This window comes from Globicephala melas, chromosome 13 (genome assembly GCF_963455315.2).
Source record: "Globicephala melas chromosome 13, mGloMel1.2, whole genome shotgun sequence".
In the NCBI taxonomy this organism is placed as follows: domain Eukaryota; kingdom Metazoa; phylum Chordata; class Mammalia; order Artiodactyla; family Delphinidae; genus Globicephala; species Globicephala melas.
Genome location: NC_083326.1, coordinates 29,595,780 through 29,614,073, shown reverse-complemented (window position 1 = coordinate 29,614,073; position 18,294 = coordinate 29,595,780). Strand labels below are relative to the sequence as shown.

The 18,294-nt window shown below is 55.4% G+C and overlaps 1 protein-coding gene across 9 annotated transcripts in view; it reads left to right on the top strand.

Moving 5' to 3' along the window:
- The first annotated feature begins 2,321 nt into the window (after positions 1–2,321).
- SLC66A2 (solute carrier family 66 member 2) overlaps positions 2,322–18,294 on the top strand; it is a 49,737-nt gene continuing 33,764 nt past the window's right edge. For 4 of the 9 annotated variants that reach the window (XR_009566538.1, XM_060311165.2, XM_060311168.1 and 1 more), the window contains exons 1-4: positions 3,483–3,545; positions 3,844–4,181; positions 9,315–9,448; positions 16,930–16,980. Coding sequence is in view for 8 of the 9 variants with exons in the window: in XM_060311165.2 (XP_060167148.1) it covers positions 3,979–4,181; positions 9,315–9,448; positions 16,930–16,980 (388 nt within the window). In the remaining variant the exon portion in view is untranslated. Of the gene's footprint in view, positions 2,429–2,767; positions 2,854–3,482; positions 3,546–3,843; positions 4,182–9,229; positions 9,449–16,929; positions 16,981–18,294 lie in introns of those variants that run through there. The other 5 variants (XM_060311166.2, XM_060311169.1, XM_070047081.1 and 2 more) reach the window with 4 other exon arrangements.

Below are 18,294 nucleotides of genomic sequence, written 5' to 3'. Positions count from 1 at the left end.
ACAGAAAGGTACAAAATAGTCATATGAGAGATAAGTATTAAGAATTGAGGCTTTATCTGCTCAGACTTGTTTCTCACGCACTTACTCATATACGTGAATAAATTACTAATGGTCTTGCTGACGCTCCGTCTTTTTTGCAGCATAGAAGCAATTCCCTTGGGAGGGCGAAGGGCCAGCAGCATTGCCTGAGACAGCTGTCCCTGTCACCCATCTGCTCACAGACCTCCGTGGTCCTCTTCCCTGTATTTCTGCTGCACAGGACACCACATACCCCAAGGACAGTGTCGCTTGCGGAGGCTTATTTCTGAACCTCACCCAGCCTGACAATCTCTGTCTTTTAATTGGTGTGTTTAGACCACTCACATTTAAAGTGATTATTGATATAGCTGGATTAAAATTTAGCACTTTGTAATTGTTTTCTATTCATTGCATTTATTCTGTTTCCTTTTCCTCCTCATTTCCTGCCTTCTCTGGTTTTAACTGTGCATTTTATACAATTCCATTTTTATCTCATCTCTTGGTGTATTATTTATGGTTTAAAAAAACTTTTCTAGTGGTTGCCCTAGGGTTTACAATATATATTTTAAAATTATCTAAGTTCACCTTCAAATAACATATACTGCTTTATGTGTAGTGCTGGTACCTTATATGAGAATATTCCCCAATTCCTCCCTTACATCCCTTGTCATTCATTTCATTTATCCACGTGCTATAATCACCCAATACACTGTTACTTGATTGCTTTAAATAAACAATAATCTTTTAGATTAAGAATAAGAGAAAAAAAAGATTTACCTTCATTTATTCTTTCTCTGAGGGTCTTCGTTTCTTTATGGAGATCCAATTTTCCTTCTGACTAAATAACTTATTTTAACATTTCCTCCAGGGTTGGGGATTTCGCTGGTGGCGCAGTGGTTAAGAATCCGCCTGCCAATGCAGAGGGCATGGGTTCGAGCCCTGGTCCGGGAAGATCCCACATGCCACGGAGCAGCTAAGCCCGTGCGCCACAACCACTAAGCCTGTGTGCCTAGAGCCCGTGCTCTGCAACAAGAGAAGACACCACAACGAGAAGCCCGCGCACCACAAGGAAGAGTAGCCCCGCTCGCTGCAACTAGAGAAAGCCGCAGCAACGAAGACCCAACGCGGCCAAAACAGAACATTCCTTACAGGGCTGGTCTGCGGGCAACGAATTCCTTGGGGCCATGTTTTTCTGAGAAGGTGTTTCTCCTTCACTTTATGGATTCTATATCAGTTCCCAGTAGTTTGCTGTGACAAACTGCCACAAGCTGGGTGGCATAAAACTGCAGAGATTTGTTCTCTCACAGTTCTGGAAGCCAAAAATCTGAAATCAGTTTAACTGGGTCAAAATCAAGGCGTTGGCAGGGCTCTGCTCCTTCCAGAGGCTCCTGGGAGGATCCGCTCTCCGCCTCTGCTAGCTACTGGTGGCTGCCAGCATTCCTGCGCTGCATTACTCCAGCCTTCAAGGCCGCATCTTCAGACCTCTCTCTGCTCCGTCACCACATGGCCTCTGTGTGTCTCGAGTCTCCTTCTGCCTCTCTCTTATAAAGATACACGTGATGGCATTTAGGGCCCACCTGGGTAATGCAGGATAATCTCTGCATCACAAGGTCCTTAACGTAATCACATCTGCAATTTCTTTCTCTTCACAGAAGGTAATGTTCACAGGTTCCGGGAACTAGGATGTGCTAGTTCTGGGTTTCATTTTTCAGACTACACAGTTTGGCCGGCTTCTTTTGTTTGTAACACAGGAAGCCAGGTAATGTGCAGCAGCCGACATGAGCTCTCTCCTTCTGCTTGAGCGATGGTTCTGGACCAGTGGGTGCCCCTCTACTCCAGACAGGTGGGGTTCACAGGATTACAGGCCCCTTCTGTGGGGCAAAATCTTGGGTCAAGAATGCAAGATTGTATGCACTTCACAGGGCTCTGGAGGCGTTTGTTGCCCACGCTCCACCTGGCACAGCTGATGGGTCCAGGGCAGCAGCTGGCTATGGATGGGCACCACTTTGCCCACGTGCTCCAGGACAAACAGGGCCAGATGCAGTGGCCTCAGATGCTCCAGTGCGTGGGGAGGGAAGACTATATCCCTACTCCAACCTCCACCATAAAGAGGACAGAACATTCTGGAGCTCCAGAGCTCGGGGGAGGATCTGGCTAAGGAGGAACACCACTTTTCTTCTCCAGCCCCTCCAGGACTTCCTTCTCCGTCTGTGTTTCATTTCCTTGTACGTTTCTGGTGCTGCGTTCTCGGCCTTCTCTGGTGGATACCCAGAAGTCCACTGGCCTCAGAGGCTGGAGAGGATGAGAGCAACCTGTGCTTCACGGAGAGCTCTCCTTACAGCCAGGCTCGTTGGGAGTTGCTCTAAGTGAGGTTGTACCTGTTCTTAGGAGTTCCCACGAAGCATACCAGGTAGGAAGCTGGCTGGCCGGTGTGTGTCCCTGGGACCCCCCTCTCTCACCCACCAGGCCTTCCCTTTTGGGGTGATTTGGGCTTGCTGTGGTGGAGGTGGGAGCCCTGGGGGAGCTCCTCTGTAGACAGAATCCTAGGGGCCTGCAGGCGGTCTTCTCTGCTCTGAGCCCACCAGCACAGGGTCCTGGGCAGGCTGGCTGGCTTCTCACAGGGCCCTCCCTGACCCCCACCCCTCCCTCGCCCACCAGCATCCGGGTTCTGAGCACCTACCTCCCTCGAGCTTCCGAGGGCTCACCTTGGTCAGGTGACACACTCAGGAATTCCTGTTTTCTCTCTCAGTGAGTGCTAGAGTTGTGCGCTCGAGATGAAGCACGTACCCTTCGCGGATCCGAGCTCCACCGGCCAGCACTGTCTTCAGTGACAAGGTACCTAACGCACTTGTGGACGGCAGTCCTGGCTGCTGCCGCCCTGGGCCCCGAAGTGGGCCTTCAGAGGTTTCAGGCTGCGGGTGGGCTTTCGCTTCCCCGAGGAGTCGCGCCCCCGGCCCCCCCGCCTGGCCGAAACTGCCCTGGCCCTCTGCAAACTTCCGAACGCCGCTCCTCAGGGACACGCCCCGGCTCAGGATGGGGAGCCCCACAGACCCGGGCAGACCATGAACGGTGGAAGGACCCCTGGAATCACGGGGCGCTCAGACCCTGCCCGAGTCCCCACGACGGGGGCGTCCCCAGGCCTCGCGCTGACCCTCGGGGCGGCGACAGGACCCGGTCCTCTGCTCCCGTTGGCGGCGCGCCGCGTCTACAAGGCAACTCGCCGTGGGACAGATGGCGCCGGGTCCACGTGGGCCCCTGGCCCAGAAGGAGAGGCCCCGCCAGGCAGCGATTTCCTAACCAGGGCCGGGTGGGCCCACGGAGCGCCCTGGCCGCGACCCACGACACCCGGCTTCGCCCCGGGTCCCGCCCCCACCTCCACGCCCACCGGCGCGCTCTAGGACCCAGCGGCGCCCGCCCCTCCTCCCGGCGCGGGCGGGGCCACGTATTGTGACGTCACGCCGAGGCGGGGCCCGGCGCTCGGACAGACAGAAGGAGGGTGGACTGACCGCTGGGAGCCGCCGGCGCGGGTGAGCCCGGCGGGGTCAGCAGTGTGCGTGGACGCGAGCGCCGCGCTGGGCTGAGCGTCCACCCCGGGCCGGGCCCCCTGGGCAGTGTCTACCCTCTTCCCCCCTCCTCCCATCCCTCCGACCCCCAGGCTGTGCGACCCCCTCGCCCGGAACTGAGCCCCCACCCCGAACTGAAAGTCCACCCCGGGCCGGCGCCCCGGAGGAGGGGTTCGTGCCCCAGCCGCGAGCCCGGCGGTGCGCCCCCCATTGGGCGTGGAGGCTCGGCCCGAGTGCTTTACCGCTTTTCCTCTCTCGCCAGGCCCCGCGACGGAGGACGGCTCAGGGCAGCGGCGGCATGTGAGGGTGACAGCGCGCGCGCCAGGAGCCCGAGAGCGCGGAGCGCGCGTGGGCCAGGTGGACGTCAGCCTGCCGGCGGGGCCGCCGGGCGCTCGGGATGGACGCCGAAGGCTTGGGTTGGCTTTTGGTCCCGCTGCAGCAGCTGGTTTCCTGGGGGGCAGCTGGGGCCATGGTCTTCGGAGGGGTGGTGCCGTACATCCCGCAGTACAGGGACATCCGGAGGACTCAGAACGCCGAGGGCTTCTCGACCTACGTATGTCTGGTGCTCCTGGTGGCCAATATCTTACGAATCCTCTTCTGGTAGGTTGAGGGTTTTCTTACTGTGGGGTGCTCCCAGGGAGATGGCTTTCTCCTTTTCTGGGTGAGGCCGGGGTGGGGTGGGGGCGGAAGTGTTTGCACTTCCTGGGAAGGAGCTGGTGAAATGGATGAGACTTTTTCCCAGGGAAAATGGTGGGATTGAAGTGGAGAAGCTCACATAATCTCGGATCTGCGTCTTCATTTTCGGTGGCTCGTACATGTACTGGATGCTTGCCCAGGGCCTTTTCTGTGGAGCTGTGTCCTAGGACTGGGTCCATGCCCTTAGGAATTTGGGTGAGGTTTGGGGGTAGTGGAGAGAAAACGAAGGGAATTAATGAATACCAGTAACAGAAGGTGGTCAGCATAGGAAGGACAAACCACTGGCCAGTAAAGGCTCTCAGGAGGGAACCAGACAGGAAGGAGTGCTGTGGGGGTGGTCTGCCTTGAAGGGTGATCCCTTCCTGCCTTCTGCCTTGTGTGTGCGGGTTTGTTTTTGTTTGTTTTAACAGTAAAGTCAACTTTCTGGATAATACTTAAGAGACCAATATGTTTTCTTGCTCCTCTCAGACCAGCTTCCTCTTATTATCATTTGCATTCTGGTCAGGAACTTGAAGTTAATTTTAACAGTTGTTGAAGCCAGATGTAATTGGGAGGGTACACTTTCAGAGGAAGTGATAAGAGGTCTCGCGGCCTCACTGTAAGGCCAGAAAAGCCCGCAACTTTCCTTCCTTCTAGATGGTCCCAGGCACATCTGTGAGCACAGACAGGACAGCCTGGGACCGGGCAGCTGGCTCCTTCTTTTGACTTTTTGGAGTAATCGTGCTTTCTTGCTAATGGAGTTTAAGTCAGCCTTACCGAGGCACGATTTACAGGGAAGAAAATCACCCGTTGTGCAGTTTGATGAGTTTTGGCAGACGTCCCCTCTGCGGTCATCAGGGTGTGAGTCCCCTGAGTCCAGAAGTTCTCTGCTCCTTCACCTTCTGTCCACCTGGCCTAAGGCAGCCCTTGGTCACTCTCACCGTGTTTTTGCTCAGTCTGAGGTTTTAAAAGGTGAGCTGGTGGGTCGACCCCTTCTCCTGGAAGAATTGGTCACACCATGAGCCCTGTCTCTGGGCCAGTCCGCTTCTGAAGGAGGGGTCAGAGGGTGCTTATCTTTTAACTTGTTTAGCACAAGTTGAAAAACTGCATTTGACGACTCCTCCTTTCCCGGTGGCTGAGGACAGCACTCGCCCACTGCAGCAAGACTCTCCCCTTCGCTCTCTCAGCTGCCCCTCTCTAGGTCTAAGGTTGCACAGAAGCAGGTCCCAAACTGGAATCGTGTGTGACACTGCTGTCAACCCTGAGCACCCTGGGTGTGGCCCCCGGAGCTCCCAGCCCAGGCCCGGGCCTTAGGTCGGGAAGCAGCATTTCCTTTGGGCAGTGGCAAGTTTTCTGGAGGAGTGGCGGAGGATTGACTGAGGTTGCATTTCTTACGGGAAATAGTTCCTTTGAGAGGGCTTCCCCCCAGCTATGCTTATCATTCAGAATTGCAAAAAGAAAATAGGATATCTAATCGACCTCTGACTATCTGTTTTGGAGAAATCAGAAATTAAACCAGTTTCTTGAATGCCATCTCGTCAGTGTTTCTGGGTTTAACAAGCAAGCATTTGATGCGTTGGGACTGGGAGTTCTCTCTCCATTGTAGGGCCTGAGCCTTTGAGAAAGAAAGAGTCTTTGGTGGAATTCTGAACTTTGTGCACTGGCACGTCCATTTCTGCACATCTGATTGCCCCTTGCCCACAGCATCAGCTGCGTGAGCTGTCCTGGGTCCCTCTGTGAGTTCAGTGGCTGCTGTGTGAACACACAGGGCTGCCCTCAGCCTGGATTTCAGAAGACTGTGGGACCCTATGGGAAGAAGGGAGGGCTGGCAGAGGTCTCTCCTCCAGGATCCCTCTGACCTGGGGTTGTGCTTTCCCTGTGTTTCACACCTGGCAGTACTTTGTAGTTCACGTGGTGAAGCCCAGCAGACAGGCCGGGCTCCGTCTATGACTTGTAACAAATACACGCGTCTCCTCCCACGTGGTCCCAAGGCCCCACTGCTCTGAGGGTGATGCCTGTGCTCCCTTTCCTTCCTTTCTCTGGAGCCTCCAAAGCCCCTACTCCTGGGTCCCCTAGCAGCCCATTTGATCTTATAGGTTTTTGAGGGTTTCCCATGGGCCAGACACCGGGCAGGTGCTGCAGGGTTAACGCTTCAGCAGAAGTGCTGTATGGAACGTGCATATGGGTGATGGGTGGTGGGGAGGGGGGAGCACCGGCTGGGAGCTGTGGTGGGCTCCGAGTGGGACGAGAGCAGTGATGGACTTGGAGGAAGTGAAGAGTGCGTTTCCCAAAGCTGGCTGGGGATGCAGTCTCCGGAGCCCCAGTCTGCCTGGGAAGCCGCCCAGGGAAATGTGTGATGTGAGGCATGTGAGAAGCTCTGCAGTCCTGGGGGTCGGGGTGCGGCGGGGGAGGCTGACCAAGCCGTAGAAACCTGGCGTTTCTGTAACTCACGGAACTCTAATGCCTTTATTTCTTGCGATTCTTCCCATCCTTTTGCAGAACCAGCATTGAGCAGATCATACAAAATGCTGACGTGCAGGATTTGGCCTTTGTGGTGTCGGAAGCCAGAGGGTGGAGTGATTCTGTAAATGAGAAGGGGAGGGAGGGGGCCAGGGTGCAAGGACGCTGCTGCAGGGCCATCTGACCCAGGGCCTGAGGCATTCACAGAGCTAGTTCTCCAGCCCCGTCCCTATCTGATCAGAGATATGGTGACACTGTACCGGAGATGGAGAGACGTGGTGACATTGTATTGCAGGTGTAGTAAAATTGTATCGGAGATGTGGTGACACTGCACCAGAGGGCTAGTGACAATCCGCTACTCGAGAAGCCAGTCAGGGAAGTAGATACACAGCTTTTCTTCCAATCGAGCTTTTCTCTGCTACTTTGAAGACGCGTAGAAGGTGTTCCTTGTGGGAGCTTTTGCTCAGGCTCGGTGAGGCAGTGCACGTTCTCTGCCGCGTGCGTCTCCCTGGGAGCGAGACATGTGCACTGCACCGGGGGACGGCGCTTCCACTGGCTGCTCCAAGCAGCAGGCCACACGCTCGTCTGCTGGGCTGTCCTGTCCTCTGCTGCAGACCAGGCTTTGCCAACTGCATTCTCAGGGCGGGGGAGGGAGAGGTGCCTGGTGACACCTCTGCCGGCACAGACTATTAGCATTAAAGGCAGAAGTTTAAGTAACTTGATAAGTAAAAAATAGTGTCTTTCTATTTTAATTGGCTTTTACAAATTACTAATGATGTTGAACTTTGTTTCACATTTGTTTTGTCCCTTGTGTATCTTCTGTGGAAAGTTGTGCTTTTTGAAATTTTCTGTCTTGTTCAGCCTGTCTTCACCCTAAAAGCAGTTTAATGTTCACTCTGCCCCCCTTACTTCACTGTAAATACTGAATTTACCTAGATTGGATTTTCGGTGTGTGGTATAAGGGGAAGCACAAACCTTCATCCCCCCCGCCCCCCACCGTTTTTCTAGTCGCTCGTTGTTTCTGTTGAAAACAATGGAAGTAGCCTTTATTACATAAAGGCCCACCCCGCGTCTTCAGCCTTGTCACTAACTGGAAATGAGCTTGGTCCCTAGACTGACTGACTTTTTGTGATGCCCGCCCGCTCCAGTCTCCCCAGCCTGGCGCAGAACCTTCTCTGTCTTCTCCTCTGGACTATCTGTTGATTAGTCAGCCCCCCGGGGTCAGTCAGGTAACCACTGGGGACTAGTTCCTAGAACTGCTAGAAACGTCCTCAAGCAGCTGTAGGGTTGTGTCCGCACTTTACGGAAGAGGTGAAGCCCGGAGGTGGTGGGGCACAGTGAGAAGGCCGGGGGGGCAGCGTGGTCCCCAGAGCCAGCCTGTGGCGGAGCGCGTGTGTGGCCGCATCAGCCAGCTGTCAGTGACCCTCTCCTTGTAGGGGCGGGTGTGAGAGCGAGGCCAGGGGAGGTGGGCCGGGCCGTGTCTCCTGGTTTCCAGGAGAAGCTGGAGGTCAGACTGCCATCCAGGACCTCCCGACTGTGACCTGTCGGCCACTAACTCGGGTTGGGGACGCCCCGTCAGGCCGCGCTGCCGCCGGTGCCAGTGGGATCTCTGCTCCGGAGCAGCCAGGCTAGAATGGGGGCCTGGGCTTTGAGGGTGCTCTTCTCGGGCCTCGCCTTAGAGGTGACAGTTCTGCAGGCCAGTCCTGTGATGCTGGTGGCCACGTTTGAGACCCCAGCTGGTGTGCGGAGGGCAGTGCTGTGACCAGCCCCTGGGCCGGGGTCTTCTGATGGGCCCAGCAGTGCCACTCACTGGACTGTGGCTGTGGCCTCCAGGAACTCTTGGCCGAGCTGCTGAAATGCTCAACACACTGGAGGAAAGTCAGCAGGAAGGCCTTGGGGCCTGTGGCTGGGAGGGCTGGGCAGGCTGGGGCTCAGAGAAGAGAGTGGACGTGGAGGCGTCCGTGCGGGCCAGCCAGGCCTGGTCGGGCATCAGGGCCTGAGGCTAGCAGTGCGGACCATGCCCTGCCTGCCGTTTCCTCTTCTCCAGTGAGGGCTGGGTGGCCCGGCCCCCCACTGCTCTGCTCACACTGGGGGCCGTGCTGGCCTGCAGACCCCACTCCCCACGGCCAGGGGCCAGGGCTGCCATCGGTCTCCAGACTCTGGAACGAGCCCTGGGGAGGCAGGTGTTCCAGCACCTGGGCTTCTCACCTGGTGGCGGCTGGGCCTCCGCAGGAGGGCGACGGTCAGCTGGCCGGACCGGGGGTGGGGGGGCGAGGGCAGGAGACCCACTCCCACCGGCCCTCGGCCCTGGGCCCTGGGAGGGTCGCAGCGGCTCCCGGGGGGGCCTGCAGCACGAGGAGCAGCCTGCCCGTGACTCGGCTCTGGGGGGCGGTGGAGGCCCGGTCTGGCCGTCGGGGGGGGGCGCCCGGCCCCTCCGCATCCCCGCTCCGTGCCACCGTGGCGTCTGGAGACCTGGCCAGCGCCTCCTGACGCCGCGGCCCCTTCCCCCGCAGGTTCGGGAGGCCGGCTCCGTGCCTCCGTGGCGTGGCATCGGAGGCCCGGCCAGCGCCCCCTGACGCCGCGGCCCTTCCCCCGCAGGTTCGGGAGGCGCTTCGAGGCGCCGCTGCTCTGGCAGAGCGTTGTCATGATCCTGACCATGCTGCTGATGCTGAAGCTCTGCACCGAGGTCCGCGTGGCCAACGAGCTGAACCTGAAGCGCCGGGTCTTTGCAGGTTGGTGACCCGCAGCTGTGGGGATGAAGCCCAGCGACTCGACGAGCAAGGCTCGGCTGGAGCTCTCAGGGTGGGGGGCCTCCACCAGTGCCACCCCAGCAGCGCTGGCGTCGCCCGGTGGCGCAGTGTCTGGCGCGACACCGGTGTTCGCAGTCAGCCAAGTGACACCGTATCGCGTGAAACTGGAGCTCGGGCGAGTTACCACCTGTTCTTGCCGTGTCCCTCGCCGTGGCCGTCGTCGCGCGGGCCCCTCAGCTGGGGCAGGAGGGCGGCACTGCTGGTCTGTTTCTGGTCAGGCCGGAGCCAGATGTTTCCTGCAGAGGCGGTTTTATCTCTGACCTTGTGTGTGGCTTGTGCACCAAACACAGCCTCTGTTTTTCCCATTCCTTGTGGCTGAGTCAACCGGCATCTTTCTCACATACCTTGTTAAACATTCACCCGGCGTCGTGCGCTGTGGGCCTCGGGTGGGCAGCGGGGTCCACGAGCTCGGGCAGGCGAGCCCCACGCTCGGCCCCTGCGGCTTTTTGCTGGCTCAGAAGATAGAAGGTGCTCCTGCTGGTTTTGCCTTCTCCTTAGGAAATGTTTGTTTCAAGCCGATGTTCTGTGTTTGACCGCGCGGGCTGTGGGCTTCTCTGTGCAGGAGGGTTGATGCCGTACTTCTGGTTTTTCTAATGACTAAGTCTAAGCCCGCTCTCCCCTTCGACTTTGTCTGAGAATGTGGGTGTGTGCGATCTCAGCTACTGCTTAGAGAAGCGTTTTCTCTGGAGTTTGTTTAGTTCTGGGACTCCTGCAGACTTGAGGTCTTGCCCAGCTATTTTTTCCCTGGTGGTTATTTTCTCTCCCTTTGAGCGACTCCTCTCCTCTTGTGTAGCTTCTGTTTCTAGAGTGACAGTGAGTGTGTTCTAACTTCAGTCTTTGTAGAAGTGGGTCAGCCTCAGCCCCGATGAGGAGCCTGGATCAGTTAGGGTCACTGAGATGATGAAGAGGATCACCCGCCACTGTCTGTTTCCGGTGTGTTTTTGCTTTTTCTGTCCCGTTAACGCCATCCTCCCAGCTGTGACTCAGGAGATCCACCAGAGGTGGTGCCGCTTGTACCACTGCTCTTGCCTAGAAAGCAGGGCTTCTGGACCCTGGACCCCTTATGAGTTGAGGAGCTGGCTCTTAACTTTCCCTGAGTCGAGGGCTTTCTGCCCAAGCGGCTTCTGCCCCTGCCCTCTGTGGTCTGTGCCCTTTCAAGCCTCGCCTTTAATGGGTGCAGGATCTCACAGCCGAGTGCAGAGTGGGCCGCGTGGGGTGGTCAGTGTGCGTCTTCACCCAGGGCGGGCGGAAGGCCTGGAGAGGACACCCGGTGCCCTGGTGGTGTAGTGGTCCTGCCCCTCAGGCTCTGCAGCGGGAGACCAGGCTTGTGACCTTGTTTGAAACTGTGCGTGGGTCGTGAAGGCGGAGGGTGCCAGGTACAGCAGGTGTTGAGGCCTCTGGGTCACGCGGCAAACTTAGAGTTTAACGTTGGACGTTTGATAGCAGCTCACGATGATGGCCGGTCTGCTGGTGCACGCCGGCCCTGGTGGAGGGAGGACCGTGCCTCCTGACCTCTGGGCCCCCTCCTGACCCCGGCCCTCCCCCACTGGGTCCCCTGCGGCCTCAGGGAGAGTCGTCTCCTAAGCTCCGCCCACACCGGCTGAGCGTCTGAGCTTTCGACACTTGAGTCCAGATCGGTTTACGTGTTTCCGTGTCTACTGTTTATGAGACACACAGGTCTCACCACCGCACTGTGGGAAGCTTTTAATGAATGTGTGGGTTTATTTCCTCTCATTTGCCAGAAGTAGGCGGGTGGGCTGTGAAGAAGCCGAGCGGTTCGGGCCTGGAAGCTCTGAGAGCCCGTGGGCCGCTGTGCCGCGGCCCCCGTCTCTCCCCCCACCCCCCGTGGCAGGTGGCTGGCCTCCGCTTCCCGACGTGTCAGCCGAGGCCTCGGGACACAGACTTCTTGGGGAGCTGACCATGCACATTATAGTAACTCTCCAGGAGAGTCTGGGGAGCTTTGTTTCACGGTTCTCATAGGATGGCCAGGCAGCCTAAAAAAAAGCTTAAATATTTCCCAGCTATCTTTTATAGAGGTTTGCAGTTTTGAAGGTCACTAATTCAACTTGAAAGTTAGGGTTAAAGAAACATAGATGGTGGTGAGGAGAAAAAGCAGGTTACTTAGAAAATTAAATATCTAATTTGTTATCTGAAGAGCATCATGTGCTCATTGTAGACGTTTTAGGGAAGACAGGATATACAGTAAGAGTAAAAAGCCTTCCGTCCCCCCACCCGGAGGTGACTGCTTTGAACATTGTGCTATAGTTTCCCATTTCTTTCTTTTTTCTTTGTTAGTCTCCTATCACAAAATTGCGATCATTTTCAAAGTTAAGATCAAACGTTTTCAAACCTCTCATTCCACTGGCAGCTTTTCCATGCCCTTGTGTGTAGTGGGGGCAGGGCCGGGGTGTGGGTCCCCCTCCTCGGGTTGTCCCAGGTGAAATGGCATCCACCGAGACCACGTGTTTCACGGAGGAATTGGCTGGAGACACTAATATGCACCTGATGTTTAACTGTGAACTAGGAGTGAAGTGTGGTGTCCGTCTCGAAGGTGCTGTGCTTTTCCTTTTTCGCGTTTTATTGTAGAGGATTTCAAGCACGTAGAAGTAGGGAGAGTAGCATAACGGAGCTCCGTGTGGCACCATAACCACCTCCAGACCCCGTTCACGTCTTTTTCCTGCAGTTTCTGAAGCAAATCCCAGATGTAGCCTCTTTATAGATAGTCTGTAACGTATCTCTAAAGAAATCGTCACCCATAAGAAATCAATGGTTCCTTATCATGAAACCACCATCTGTGTGTGACTTTCCAGCTGTCTTGTCCGTTTCCTGACTTTTTGGCCAGTTTGTTTCCTTAAATCAGGATGCAGCACACACTGTGATTGGCTGGTGTCTTTTTGTTGTTGATTTGTCTTCTTAATCTATAGGTTCTCCCTAACTCCCCTTTCTCCTTGGAACTTATCTGTTGTTGAAACAGGTCGTTTGCTGTGAGCTGAGCGCTGCACGCCCAGCACAGGGTCAGCAGACCAGCAGCAGTGTTCAGAGCGAGTCAGGCCCACGGGATCTGGACGGAATCGGGCTGCTGAACCAGGTCTGTCTGGGACGCCCTGCAGAGAACATTTTAAAAGATAACTGGACCCAGGTCTGGCCCTTTGTCTTTGCAGGACTGTTGCGTCCTTCCTCTGGGAGGTGTGGCTGTCAGCTGGCCCCTCTGGGTGGTGGCAGCCACGGGGGCCCAGGGCCCAGTCTTGACAGTCAGCCCCGGGCCACCAGCCCCGAGGCTCCGCCGTCTCAGCTTCTGTAGAGAAACTTCCCCACAAACACTACTTGGTCTTCCGATGGTTTGATTTCTAAAGGAAGGCAGGTGAAGGCCTATATTTGCCTCTTTTCAAAATTGGTTCCCAGCACCTTGCAGCGATGAGCACGTTTGTTTATATGTTATCCTGTGTTTCATGAGGTGGAAGCCCCTTTACCCACCTCTGGCCAGTGGGAGCCTCTGCCGCCGGCTTTTTTTTTTAAATTTATTTATTTATTTATTTTTGGCTGTGTTGGGTCTTCGTTTCTGTGCAAGGGCTTTCTCTAGTTGCGGCGAGCGGGGGCCACTCTTCATCACAGTGCACGGGCCTCTCACTGTCGCGGCCTTCTCTTGTTGCGGAGCATAGGCTCCAGTCGCGCAGGCTCAGTAGCTGTGGCGCACGGGCTTAGTTGCTCCATGGCATGTGGGATCTTCCCAGACCAGGGCTCGAACCCGTGTCCCCTGCATTGGCAGGCAGACTCTCAACCACTGCGCCACCAGGGAAGCCCTGCCGCCGGCTCTTGATCTTTGACCTTTGGTCTTGTGGACCCCGGACACTGGTGCGACAAGATGCTCTGAGCGTGGTGTCCAGTTTCCTGCCCCAGACCTGCAGTCAGCCAGGTGTCCGAGGAGCCTGGTCTGGAGGTTTCCCAGGAGACAGAGTGCCCCCTCCCAGGCTGGCCCTTCACGGGGCCCTGGTCGGCTCTGATCTTCCCACTGCAGCCCAGGGACCCAAGAATAACAGAGCGTGGCGTCTCCACCAGGCGCCTCCCTCATGGCTCCTGGCCAGGTTCCGTCATGAGGCCGCCAACAGCGAGGCTGCTGAGAAGCTGTTTCCTCGGGGATCCTCAGGGCCACACGTTCCTCCCGCCAGATTCCCGTGTTGTACTGTCACTAAGAATAGTGCCTCCCGATGGGTGCGTCACCAACCGGCTGCAGGCGTGAACTCACCTGAGGTTTGCCCCACATCTCAGCACTGGGGTGGCATTGGCGGGGGAGGTGGCCGGGAGGGTGACTGCTGAAGGGGACAGGTTTCCTGTGAGGTGAAGCAAGCTCTAAAATACCGCAGCGGCGGGGGCCGCGCCACGCACCTGTGGGCACCCTCCACACCACCGGGAGAGCGACTTTTTATGGCGTGTAGTTACAGCTCAGTAAAGCTGTAAAAACACGTTGGGTGGGGAGGTCACGCACCATCCTGAGATTGAAAGCTGAGGACACCCCCTTCCCCAGGAAGATGTTTATCCACAGACCGTCCTGCATTTTCAAGGGCTCCGTTGTGTCCTCGGACATCAGGCTACGATCCTGCTTCAGTTCAGCCCACTGCCCTGGAGCTGACACAGGGTCTCCTGTTCCCGTGTTGCCTGGACCACCATGATAGTACTCCTCCTGGTCTCCCGGTCCCCCGGTCCCCCTGTAGCCGTCATCCCTTCCACCACACGCAGGCACGGTTGCCCCCGCGTGGTCTCTCCAAGGTGCCCCCAGCAGTGAGTCTCAAAGTGTGACAGGACTAAAGCCCCTGGGGCAGTTGAGGGCCTGCCTCTGGTCCACCCCCCAGCCTCCTGCTGGCCACCAGAGGCTGACTCTCCCGTCTCAGCTCTGCTGGAACTTCTGCCTTGTCATCTCTGGTTCCTGGCTCTGGGGCTGCTCGACGAGTGACCCCAAAACTTGATGACGTGAAAGGACATTTTTGCTTCGGACTCCACAGTTCGGCTGTTTGCTCGAGCTCTTTCTCACAGTCTCATTCACTCTCTCCCGTCCCCTCCTTTCTCTCTCTGTCTCTCCCTCTCACTGTCTCTCCCCCTTACCCTCTCTTTCTCTGTCTAGCTCTCTGTCTCTTGCTCTGTCTCTCCCTCTGTCTCTCTCTGTGTCTCTCTCTTTCACTCCTCTCTCTGTCTCTGTCTCTCCCTCTGTCTCTGTCTCTCTCTGTGTCTCTGTCTCTCTCTTTCACTCCTCTCTCATGTGTCTGGGTTGGTGCTGGCTGTTGGCCGGACCTCAGCCGGGCTCTGCTGGAACATCCCTGCGTGGCCTCCTCATGTGGCCTGGGCTTCCTCACAAGGTGGCGCTGAGTTTCAAGGGGAGAACCGGGTGGACGCTGTATCTTTTTAAAGATCTAGTCTTGGAACTCACACAGCGTCACTTCTGAAGACCTGCAGTCTCAGGCCCACCCATAGTCAAGGGGGCAAAGACCCGCCTCCTGGTGGGGGAGGGGAGGTTCTGAGGACAGTGTGGTTGTGTGTTTTTTTAAAGATTCAGTTATTATTTATTTATTTTTGGCTGCGTCGGGTCTTAGTTGCGGCACGCAGGATCTTCGTTGAGGCACGCGGGATCTTTCGTTGCAGTGTGCGGGCTTCTCTCTAGTTGTGGCGTGTGGGTTTTCTCTTCTCTAGTTGTGACACGCAGGCTCCAGGGCTTATGGGCTCTGTGGTTTGCAGCATGCAGGCTCTCCAGTTGTGGCACGTGGGCTTAGTTGCCCTGTGGCATGTGGGATCTTAGTTCCCTGACCAGGGATTGAACCCGTGTCCCCTGCACTGTAAGGCGGATTCTTTACCGCTGGACCACCAGGGAAGTCCCAGTGCAGTTGTTTTGGAACCTTCGTGCCTGGCCTGGAGTGTGTCCTCAGTACAGCTCTGTGGAAGCACATGATTGTTGAAAACATTTCTAGCGTCTCTCAGCTTCAGAGCCCACTTTCTTCCATCTGTCCTATACAAAGGTGTCTTTTCTAAAACGTAGATCTGATCATGTTGCTTTCCAGCCAAGGAACCTTAGGCAGCTTGCCGCAGTACACAGGGCTGTGACCTTCCCACCCAACTTACCCAGCCCTCTGCTTGCCGACCCCCAGCTCTGCACCCGCGCACTCTGTGCGTCTCCCAGCCATGCCCGGTGCTTCTGCATGTGCGAAGCTCTGCTTGTCAGCTCAGTGTGATCAGGCCTGGAGAGGAGAAGGGAAACGGTGTCTGAAACGCACAAGTAACTGAGTTGAGTGCTCTCTCCTACAGCCTCCCTCCTCTCCCCTCCTTCCCTCTTTTGGGATTTTGATCTGTAGAGTAGGTGCCCATGAATGGTGAAATAGGTCTGAATCAAAGAAATAGAAGCAAAAAGCTGAGAGAATCTGACCAACTCTGAGGGGTCAGAACCCAGAAGGGGTCCAGGAGGGGGTGTTGGGGAGAGGGGTGGGGTGCGGAGAGGAGACTGCAATTTGTGTTGGTTTATAAACCACTCCCCCTGCCCCGACCCCCCAGCTCCTCCCGGTCTAGGCAGCAAGTCTGGTGTTTGCTTTTAGTTGATTACATGCAAAATTTCCATTTTGGGGTAGAGTGAACATGGCCTGGGGCAGGTGACACACGACCTTTGGTCTTGCCTCTGCTTTCTGACCTCAGTGACTCTTCTCTTTAACTACCATCTGTCCCAGGCCCCACCTGCAGGTGGAACCCAGCTGGAGGCGCTCTGTCTTCAGGGCCTCTGGTCGGTAGGTCAGTCGGTCATTGTCCTGGGGTGGCCCAGACCAGGGAGGTCTCAGGTGGGGTGGGGTGCTCGGAGGGGCAAGGTACCTGGCAGTCGAATTGTCGCATACTGGGTCAGGTATTCCTTCCTGGGCCACAGTGGAGACAGCTGCCAGACCTGCTCCCTGACTGGGTGTGATGTCCGAGGGCGGTCAAGTTCACGTGCTGAGCTAGCTCTCCGTTTATGGCGGGGGTCCTGTTGAGTGTCCTCTGAAAACAGCTCTATTGAGCAACCTTCCGGAGAGTTTGGACCCTGAGACAACTGTCTTGCAACCAGGGCTTCCGTACAGATGAGTTCCCAGGGGAAAGTAGAAGAAGGGTCTGCTGTATCTCTGTCAGCACCTCTGACCTTAGAAATTAAATGAAAATGAGGTGGCTTTTCATTTTTTTCCCTCTGTCCCAAGCACTTATTTGGAGGAGGGTAGGTTTGGAGAAGAATGGTTCAGAAAGTGTATTTCCTAATGCACAGAAACCAAAAGCTTGCTGTCTTCCTGTTCCATTGTTTTTTGTTTTTTTTTAAAGAAATACAACAAGGACTTACCAGTGTTAAAACCAGTCTGTTTTTGTCTCTTCTTCCTTCCTGTTTTCTCTCTCTCTGTCTTTAAATGTAGCTGCAGATAATAAAGATGAAGCCAGAGCCCCCCCCAGGCGGTCATATCTGGGTAGGTACCATGCTGCATGAACCCCCCCCCAGGCGGTCACATCTGGGTAGGTACCACGCTGCATGAGCCCCCCCAGGTGGTCACATCTGGGTAGGTACCACGCTGCATGAGCCCCCCCAGGCGGTCACATCTGGGTAGGTACCACGCTGCATGAGCTCCCCCCCAGGTGGTCACATCTGGGTAGGTACGACGCTGCATGAGACCCCCCCAGGTGGTCACATCTGGGTAGGTACCACGCTGCATGAGCCCCCCCCAGGCGGTCACATCTGGGTAGGTACCACGCTGCATGAGCCCCCCCCAGGCGGTCACATCTGGGTAGGTACCACGCTGCATGAGCTTCCTCCTCTGCAGCTCGTCCCTCTCTGTCTCTGCTCCCACCTGTGCCGCATCCTCACCTTGCATGTACATCATCTACCCAGTGTGGCCGAGGCTGCAGCCAGCTAACCAGCCACACCTGCTGTTTTCGAGCATGAAGTAGCTCCTAGAAACCTGCCCATTTCCTGCGTGTGTGGGAGGGGGGAGAGGGAGGGAGGGGCATGGAGAGGTGGAAAGAAAGAGAAATGATCGGAACACAAGTTTTGGAATTCTTCCGTTAAATTTATTCCAAAGTATTTTATTCTTTTTGACTCTGTGGTAAATGGAATTGTTTTCTTGAGTTCACTTTGGTTTGCTCATTGTTTCTTTGTAGAAATAAAATTGATTTTCACATATTGATCTTGTGTCCTGCAGCTTTGCAGAACTCATTTATTCTAATCGTTTTTTAGTGGATATTTGAGGCTTTTCTATATGCAAGATTCTGTTACCCACAGTTAGAGGTCGTGTTACTCCTTCTTCTCCGATCTGGATGCGTTTCATTTCTCTTTCTTGCCTAATAGCCCTGTGGCCAGAAGTGGGAGAGCAGGTGTGCTTGTCTTGCTCCTGATTGTAATGAGAGGGCATTTAGTCCTTGACCATTAAGTATGATGCTAGCTGTGGATTTTACAGAGATGCCCTTTATCAGGTTAAGCAAGTGCCCTTCTGTTCTGAGTTTGTTGAGTTTTTCCATCATGAAAGGATATTTAAGTTTGTCAGATGCTTTTTGTGTCTGTTGAGATGATCGCGTGGTTTTGTCCTTTATTCTGCTTTTATAGTGTGTTACATTGATGGATTTTTGTATGCTGAACCAACCTTGCATTCTCGGGATAAATCTCATCTGATCATGATGTATAATCCTTTTTATAAGTTGCTAGATTCTGTTTGCTAGTATTAGGTGGAGGATTTTTGTGTCCATATTCGTAAGAAATATTGGTCTCTTTTTTTCCTTCTTCTTGTGAT